Here is a 9,829-nt window from a genome sequence, read left to right as displayed (position 1 = left end):
TAACATTTCTGACAAGTGGGTGGGGGCAGAACTGGAGGAGTAGCTGGGTGGCGGTGGCATCTGTGGCAGGGGCTGCTGCCCTCCTTCCCTTTCCCCTTCCCACATTTTGGGGTATTTTGGAATTTCCAATGGTATTTCTAGGACAATGGATATCATTCTGCTCATTATTTATGGTGTAGAGTTCTGCCCAATTTTCATTTCATTGTAAAATTATTTTATTCTGTGTTTAATAACTGTTGCAGACAGACCTAGAAATGGTCACTGAAGACCTTGCACAGAAAGTGAACAGGCCTTACCTTCGGACTCCTCGCCATAAAATCATCCGGGCAGCTTGTCTTGTGCAGCAGAAACGGCAGGAGTTTCTGGCCTCTGTGGCCCGTGGTGTTGCTCCTGCAGACTCTCCCGAAGCACCCAGGCGCAGGTAATCCAAACACAGTACCACGCAAGTCATGAACGTCCACTGACAGCTGCCAAAGCGGGTGAATCCACTGTCATTCCTTGACAGGGAGGTGAAGTGGAACCGTTAAACGTGGTGGTTGTAAATCGCCAGGTAGTGACATTTTCTTGGCCATTTGATCCTCATGGAGTTACAGCTTTTCACTGAGGAAAAATGTGTTTGAGAATCACTGCTCTGTGTGTGGTAGCCTAAATTGTGATACGTTAATGATGAGATGATGTGCCTTCCATTTCACTTTTTCCTTCAAGATTGTCACTAAATACCTGATACACTCAAAAAAATCTATAAGTACGTGCTAAAAATATCAAGCAGTTCTGGAACAGTCAATAATTTAATTGTATGGTTTTCCAAATGAATTTTGCAGTAAGAATTAAAGCAGAAGACTCATTAAGTTTAGAGAGTTACAGTTGCACTACTTCCTAGATGATGATGGGTTTCGAAGCTCTAGAGGCTGTTCATCTGTTGTTCTACTTCTAAACTTCATGGTATATCTCTTCATTTTACAGCTTTGCTGGTGGAACATGGGATTGGGAATATTTAGGATTTGCATCCCCCGAGGTAAACTATTTCTTTTCACTTTTTTTAACTTAGTTCTGCATATTCTAGAAACACAGGTATGACTGCAATCTGCATGAAGAGCTTTCTTCTTTTGATTCAAACTTTTCAAGTTGGTTTAAGCTTACCATTTTATTTATTTCACAATAGAAGGAAATATATGCATAGCTGACTGTATAAGGACTCTAAACAACGCCTCTAACATGGCTATAGCTATTTCAGGTGGCATTAGACATGTTGTATTCATCATTTTCCAAGTACATAACCAGTTTTAAAATTGTATATAAACTGGTGTCTATGTGCTGGAGAACCTCCAATCAATAAATATATGAAAATATGTAGATTACTTTTGAATGCACCATCAGTTCAGCAGAATTTGACTAAAAGTCTGAAAAGTTTCCATCCCCTAACAATCCAACCAAAACATACAAGCATACACCTAAATATTAGCCTTTTTAAATGTTTCTTTCTATTTTTATGTATTGAAGCAAAATGGAAATTGCATACTCAGATGAGATGAACCTCTACTTAACCGAGAATGAAAATCATAATTTTTAAAATGAATATTGCACTATCTGTATATGGGAAAAGTCAATAATTTTCAAGACTCTGAACTAAAATATGAGAAGCTTCCTATAAAGTTTTCCTTTATCATCTTTATTTTTATTTAATATTTTGAGAACATTAGGTAAAAGCACTAAGTTAGGAAGGAAACTGCATTTCAGCATTTCCTTGGTGCAGTTTTCTTTCCAGCTAGTTATTTTAAAGCATCCTGGGAAACTCCCATGTGCTTTTTCTATATATTTCCTTTGCTATTGTTGTCACTGAGCATCATGCTGGTGAGCAAAAAGCTTGCTTCTCTACAAAAGATCAACTTGCTTCTCCTGTCTAGTTCCTCTAGTCCTGTTTTTTTTAAATAATTCCACATTTGATAATATCAAACTCATTGTGATGTTACTGTATCGTCAGTGGAACTGGTTATGAGAAAAAGCTGATGGGAAATATGTTGAGCTGTTTAGCAGTAGGTGCCATTGCAGTTGTGCTTAGATGATTGCTTATGAGATTTTATGATTTGCCTAAATGTGTCACTGTATGATGCAAGTTGATTTCTTTGCTACATAGCTGTCAAGGATACTTGCAACCACCTGTGCTAAATGATTTTGTAGAATTAATAATGTTCACCTTTGTTTATTTTAGTGAATTTAACTAAAAATTTTTCGATACAGAGCTCTACTTTTATTGACAAGTAGTAGAATGTCTGTGTGTACCAGATTGTTACAGAAAACAAAATCTTACTGGTTTTGCAAGGAACACTGCATGTTGTAGAGCATTGTTCCTGTCCAATGGAATTAAAATGCCTTTTGTTCACATGAATAAAATTTTTTCAAGTAACCAGAAGTAACATCACATCAGTAGTAATCAAGATATCTTTTTAAAGGTTAAAAAGCAACTAAAAGTTAAATGGCTATTGGTAAAATCTATTATTGCAAACAGCTAAAAGATAAGATCTGATATAACTAATAAATCTTAGTGTTCAATGATCACTTCTCATTATTCTTTATACCATTCATAGTTGTATAATTATATATTTTTTAAATAAATCACTTATATTGTTTCATATCAAGATTTGCTTTTCTGTTGTTTGGGGCATCACCTTCCATTTAGGAAATCCCGGTGCTCCCTAGGAGCTGGGATTATAGGCTGTTCCATAGGCTAACAAGCACCTACTATTCACCACTGTTGAAGACAGAGTATTTTGCTAAATGGACCTTTTGGCTGGTCCAGTACAGCTGGTGTTGTGTTTTTACAGTTTTCATGGATCTTGCATAGATAAAAATCTGCCCACACTGATCATTTTGTGACTATTCTTTTGTGGCTTCTATATGTCATTATGCATAAGGACTTGGTCTGAAACACCTCATGGAAAGACAACATACCATCAAAATTAATAAGGCATTGTGCAAGAGAAATCACACTTCTGGATTTAAATTTAGGTACTTTAGATGGTGAGATATTCTAGGATGAAGAGTTAATGTAAGAAAGGAAAGCTAATGGTATTGTTATCTTTCCCAGGTCATTTGGCCAAATGAAGCCTTTGGGTTACAGATTTCCCAGTCTGGGGCTTAGGGAAGAAAATAGCAATATTCTTTTCGGAAGAGAAGAGCTAGTACCTGTGTATACATTTTTATTGCCTTGTGTAAATGAGTAACTGCGATTTAACAAGAAACCTTACAAGAGATCTTGCCTACGCAGTCAGCTTCAGTGTCAGCTGAACTAACCACAAAGCATATCTGGAAATTCGCCTGCAAGCATAAAATTAGTCTCTTAATATTAGGAAAGGTATGGAAATAAATAATTTATTTCCAAGTATTAACATAATTAACCTTTGTGGTATTAGCCTGATGTGGCCAAAAGTGAGTCTTTTCCATAAATATTATATAAACTCTGTGGTAAATACAACACGAGAAATTACAGGCGGCAGGAGTTCAAGTCCATAAGGTGTGGCTCGTTACCAGCTCAAGTTCGGCAAAGATAGAGGAGGTGTGTAATTCCCAGAATAGAAATCCATCAAAGACTGTTCAGTAGCAGAGTATCAGCTGTGACTTATGAAGTCCCTGAGCCATAGTGTCCTGGAGGCTGGGAGAAGTCTAACTAGTCCCAGTGTATGTCTGACAGCTTTCTGTAGCCTTCTGACCATTGCTGGCAACAGGAACTCCAAGATAATCTATTGATCTGTTTCAGATAAATGGGTTTTGTGTTCTAAAATCAGTAGGCATACATTTATTAAAAAGTGTGTTGATGTGTGGGTATATAAAGTTTGGCATCAAAGCTTTTAAAAAAAAGGTGTACTTGGAATTCTTTAAAATGGGAGATTGCAAGTATTAAAATGTCGGTAATATGTCATGTATTTTTCTTTGCTAATTCATTATTTTATAGATCTAGGATTACCTTGGGACTTTATTTTATTATTTATGTTAAGTATTGCATGATATAACTTGCAATTTATTTTTCTGAAAACAGGTGATTTTATAATAAACATATAAAATCACACATTTTTAATAAAAAATGTGGTGCTTGTTGCATCAGAACAATATTACTGCATGCTGCCCTGTATTTTGTAACCTTTGGTTTATGCAGGAATATGCTGAATTTCAGTATCGGAGGAGGCACAGGCAGCGTCGACGTGGAGACATGCACAGTCTGCTGAGTAATACCCCGGATCCTGACGACCCCAGTGAGAGTACATTAGGTATGTTCCTGCCTGGGACTGTTTGTTTTTTCCTCTTCCTACTTCAGAAACTGCTAGTAGTGATGGCAGTGTTCGTTCTTCTGTGGATACAAGCAAGTTTCAAATACACTGCTGTATTTTCCAGGATACAGCTTAAAGGCTTGGGTTTGCATTTTTGTATGTGATCTTAGAAGTGTTGCTGACTTCATTGTGGCTGCTCCTCTTTCTAAAGAGAAATGCCTTGATCTTCCCACTGACAACTCCTCAGCTATTTAGAACAGGTTTGCTTTTCCGAAGAAATTTGAAGGGTACATACTTCATATGACAGTCTGCTCTTTGTACCAGCTCTATAGTTCAAAGTGAAAGAACAAGTTGTGCATAAAGAGTGTAGAAGAGGGTTCCCCTGCTACAGGCCTGCTTGAAGAGAGTCATAAGGCCCTATTCCAAAACCCTGCTTGGAAACTCCCGTAGTGGCAGAGACAGCCAGGAAACAAGTTGGCGTGGGCTACGACTTCCAGCGTGCTGCACTTGTAAGCCGTGCTACGGCTGGTAGTGCAGTCCCTAAAGGTCGCTGTAACTTGGCTGTCTGTGCTGTCTCCCTGGCTGTTCTGCCAGGAAATTTAACGAAGGTACAAAAATAGCTCGAATCCAAATCATACTGTGACGCTGTTTCTTCAAAGATGCCAGTTGTGTGCTCAAAGCCATGCTGCACAAGCTCTCATCACTGTGTCTCATGAGCTGAAGTCCTCTATGTAGCTCATCCTTCAAAACAAAAGGAGAAATCCTTTACTGAGAAGAAATAAACAAATGCATTCTTCATTTTGCAAAAAGTGAAAAGATTTTTGGTGAGCTTTGGCCCTTCCCTATTGCAAGTAAAATGCAAAGCCATCTTGTTAGTTTGAGGACCAGAATTTGACTGAACACCTGGATATTGTAGTGGTGACCAATGCATGCTGTTAAAGCATGCGAGAGAGAATTCATTTGTCTCGCCTTATTTCGAGTTCTGAAGTGGAAAAGTACATTTTCCAAATTGAAAAGATTTACATTTATTTTTATTGCAGAGCAGTTTTTTTGGAAACAGCATTTTACGACTAATTTTTTGTTGGCTGTTTGAAGAAAACAGCAATATCAGTGATTGCTGAGGTATACACTAATGACTCTGCTTTTAACTGTGCTGCGATGTTATCGTAAACACTAATGTAATGTTAACATTGCAGCTGAGTTGTTGTCTTTGAAAGAACAGAGAAATGGGTAAACTGTGTAATGCGCCTGTAAATGCATCCTGTAGTGCGTCCACGTGCAGTATTTATCAGGACTTCCCATAAATCATCTACATGCCTTGGAAGCACTTTGCCCCTCCTGCCAAGAGGAAGGCATACCCCATCCTTTCAAAGAGGTGAAGAAGGGTCACTCCTAAAAGAGTGGGACTGGTGTTTTGCCACTGTGTAAGAGCTGGTGGGGAAGGAGTGTTTGGGTTTATTTAGTTCAGAGTCAGTAAAGGAGTAAAATCACACAGCCAGAATCCAAAAGGAAGAGATTCTGTCAGTAAGTAACAGTGGAAGAGGCTTTCTTACTGGTTCGTCAACCACTTTTGTTTCCATTGCCCAAACAGATACGCAGGAAGGTGGCAGTAGTAGAAGACATGGCACCTCCATGGTGAGTTCAGCTTCTATGGGTATTCTGCACAGCTCTTCGCTTCATGACTATACCCCTGTCAGTCGCTCTGAGAACCAGGATTCTCTTCAGGTACCTCCCCTAATCTCTTTTCCATTCTCTCTGCTTTGTTTGCCTTCCTCCGCTCTGCTTTTGTGTGTCATTTTGTCTCTGCAAATTTTCTTAATTCTTGGGTGAGAAAGGGAGAACCTAGGACAACAAGTTACACATTCACACCGGTAAGAATTGCTAAACAATCACTAATGCCACTGCAGTCACCTTTTAAATTCTGTTCTCAACTGTGTTAGTAGAAAGTGATTCTGATAAATGACATGTAGGAATACAGAATGGATTTCAGATTTGAACCCAAATTACTTTTAATCCAAAATATGTAACAGGATGAAAGTTTTATTCTGAAAGCCACCTTATGTATTTCCACAGGCTCTGAGTTCTTTGGATGAAGATGACCCAAACATCCTGCTAGCTATTCAGTTATCATTACAAGAATCTGGCTTGGCCATAGATGAAGAAACTAGAGACTTTCTAAACAATGAGGCATCTTTAGGAGCAATAGGGACCTCTTTGCCTACAAGATTGGACTCTGCTCCCATAAGTATAGATAATCCAAGAGGCGCTTTGAGCAGCTCTGAGCTTTTAGAACTCGGTGACAGTCTGATGAGACTAGGTGCAGGCAGTGATCCCTTTTCAGCTGATCGTCTTCATTCACACCCCTGCAGCGATCCAAGAAGTGGATTATACTCGACATCTAGTGACGCTGACTCCAGCAGTCAGGATCCCAATACCAATGAAAATCTACTTGGAAATATTATGGCCTGGTTTCATGACATGAACCCACAGAGCATTGCTCTGATCCCCTCAACAAGTACAGAAACGGATGAGGATTCACAGCAACCCAGTACTGAAGATGGGTTGGCAGGGCAGCCGAATCTCATAGACACAGGGCGGGAGCCTCAGGAAGAGCATGCACTATTTGAGGATGCACTCAAAAATGAAGGCAGAGGAACCCAAACAGAGGAAAGCACTTCTGAAGAAAATGTTATTCCAGGTGAAACAGTATCACAAAGCGGTGATAATAACCGGGAGATGACAGGCACCCGGGATGCTTCAGGAGATCCTTCAAGTCAGACTCCTCAAACCTCAAGTGAATGGATTGAACATGTGCATCTGGTATGAGTAAGAACTAAATCTGGAGTAAAGGAATGGCGGTGACAGATGGTACAGTGTGTGGAGTAAGCATTATGGAGGCTTTGATCCACATAATTACAGCTCAGTTGTAACCACTGATGTAACAACGGATATTTAGGAGTTCTCTTGAATTGTAGTTCTTTATAATAATGTGAACCTTTCAAGGAATGTCCTTTGCATTTAATTAGGTAGTACTTGCCTTTTCGCTCTCAAGAAAAAGGAATAAGTAGGTTGTATTCCACATTCCTAATACAATGCAGCATCTGTTTAGCCTTAGGTTGATGATCCTTAACTTGAAAGTATGGATTAAAGGCTTACACTGATTATTTTGGTTGGTTTTCCTAAGAAATAGTTTATTACATTTTTTAGAACTCATTCTTTCATCAAAATAACACTTAGCAATTCATTTGCATTTTGGTTTTTCGTTTTCCCTAACTTTTCCTTACTCATTTTTCATTTTGGTTAGCAGTGTGAATGGAGGTATTTAATGCTTCTCTTGAGTACTGCTCCAGGAACAAGTTTTAGGGGATATTCTTTCCCATTAAAATCAAAGATTTTTTCATGTCTATTTGCAGTCCAAGTGTGCCAAACTGTGAATAGTTAGCTGGCGGTAGCTCAACGAAACAGTGCAGTGTTACTCTTGTCAGACTAATCCCACAATTCTTAGCAGTGAAAGAAACCACTGGGTAGCATTGCTTCTCTAAATTTAACTGGCATGTGTTGCCATGGTGACTGCATTTAATTAAATGTAGCCTGTATCTTAAGTTAATAAAACCTAATGCTGCTGTTAAACAGTTATTTTAAATATTAAAATACAGTGAGTTAGCAACAGCTATGCTGTATTTTAAGAGACACTTTAATGGAAGTGCAATCATAGTTCTTTGTTTTCATAATTCTACAAAGCATTCTATGCACTAATAGTGCAATTACTTTTAATGATAACATTTTATAAAAATAGAGGAATACAGAATTTTCATATATTAGCCAGTCCCATGATTAAAGTTCGGTTAACACATTCTGCTCAACATGTTACGGTGCCTTTGCCTAACCCAACTGGATAGTTGCCACAGTTAAACAAGTAATTCAAATTCAGTGTCTGTTCTGGAGTAACTATGCTATTAATTGCAAAGACCTCCATAAAACCACCCATGGCCTTGCCTTTACAGTAAATAACTCAATGTTCAGTCAGTGTTTTTGCATAAACAAAACACTGCTAGGTATTTGTTCAATTGCACAATATTCATTTGCTATGTGATTACTGTTTAGTGTAAAAAAAAATAAAAAATAAAAATAAAAAACTCCACAGAAAACCCTTTTCCTAGTTGTTGTACCGTGAAGAAAAAAAAACAACTGGTTTTAGATTTTCTTAAAAGCATCAATCTACGGTTAGTGAGATACAATGGTACACTATGTAACTACAACTAGAGTAAGTTGTCAAAATGGCTGTTTTAATTACATATAATCAAAACTTGTCATGACACGAGCAAATTACATACGCTCCATTTTAATTTTTGCTTAACTGTTACCAGAGATTTGTTGATATGATATAAAAGTTTATTACTACTGAGTGTGTATAGGGAAGTGTCATGATAGCAAAGTTTATGTACTGATTACTGTGAGTTCAAGTGAGTGTTTTGGTAACTAATTCATGCAAATTCAGCTTTTGAACCTTGCAGTCACAAGGTTCGTATTAGTAAAAAATGAAATAAGAATATTTTATCCTTACCCCACAAAAACCTTGTTCATTTTGCAAGCGTCTTTGGAGAGAAAGGAATACAATAGTCTCAAATCATTTTCCAACTTTTCCTCCAGCTGCCCTACTCCTGACATAATCATGAACCTTTGGACATCTTTGAAAAACACCTGTTTTGAAGTGTTCCATGGTACAAAAATCCTTCAGCTAAAACAGTTCTTCATGAACTGTCATCATGAATGGGTCTGAAAGTTGTTTAACTCACATAGCTTCATTGAAGTGGAATTTCTGAATAGAAAGATTCTCACAAAAAGATTGTGTATTGCATTGAGATGTCTTGCAAAGTTACAGTAAGATACGTAAGAGTGCTCTCTGTGAAGATAGTGAAGTTTGTGGGTTCTGGTTTTTTGTAATTTGGTTAGGTTGTGCAGTATATCCATTGTTTCCGTGTTACTCTTATGAGCATGAAATTATCCTATTAAATTTGTATTTTCTTGGTACTTATTTTAACACCATAGTCATTGACTTTACATTTCAGAAATAAAGTTTGGCAAGACTATTTTGTAAACCTGTTAATTTTATAATGTAAAAAAATTACTCTAACCTTGAATTGTTATTTGCACTTTCATAGTCTATACTTGATACATTCCCACTTTATATACAAGTAGGATACTACAACCATGTAGATGTTTGGCCAAATGAATGCTGTTAATAATATGTAAAATTCTTTGATTAAACATTTATTACTTAAACTAATTCCGTTCTGTCTCATTACCTCTTAGACTTACTGTAGCACATTCTTAAGACTGATGACAGACATTTTTAGAGTATGTGCAGTCCTGTTCCAGATTAACTAGGGACGGCATCGTCAGCTGAATGTTTTGATTTGTAAATATAAGGTACCTATATTCATTAAGCTTTGGAAACAGAATCTAAAATAGACAATTTTGTCTTAATTGCCACAGCCATATGGTGCACTTGTTTTTTTGTAAAGAGCAGTGCCTTGTCTTTACAAATAGTGGTGCTAAAGAGATTG

General features: G+C 37.5%; 1 protein-coding gene across 1 annotated transcript in view; it reads left to right on the top strand.

The window, feature by feature from the left end:
• The window catches only part of ANKIB1 (ankyrin repeat and IBR domain containing 1), a 24,284-nt gene extending 15,557 nt beyond the window's left edge, over positions 1-8,727 (top strand). The window contains exons 11-15 of the mRNA XM_010151933.1: positions 243-421; positions 964-1,015; positions 4,151-4,262; positions 5,854-5,897; positions 6,336-8,727. Of these exons, the coding sequence (XP_010150235.1) occupies positions 243-421; positions 964-1,015; positions 4,151-4,262; positions 5,854-5,897; positions 6,336-7,088 (1,140 nt within the window). The 3' untranslated portion in view covers positions 7,089-8,727. The remainder of the gene's footprint in view (positions 1-242; positions 422-963; positions 1,016-4,150; positions 4,263-5,853; positions 5,898-6,335) is intronic.
• Positions 8,728-9,829: the final 1,102 nt, after the last annotated feature.

This window comes from Eurypyga helias, unplaced genomic scaffold, assembly GCF_000690775.1.
Source record: "Eurypyga helias isolate BGI_N326 unplaced genomic scaffold, ASM69077v1 scaffold25395, whole genome shotgun sequence".
In the NCBI taxonomy this organism is placed as follows: Eukaryota; Metazoa; Chordata; class Aves; order Eurypygiformes; family Eurypygidae; genus Eurypyga; species Eurypyga helias.
This window is presented reverse-complemented; position numbering and strand designations above follow the sequence as displayed.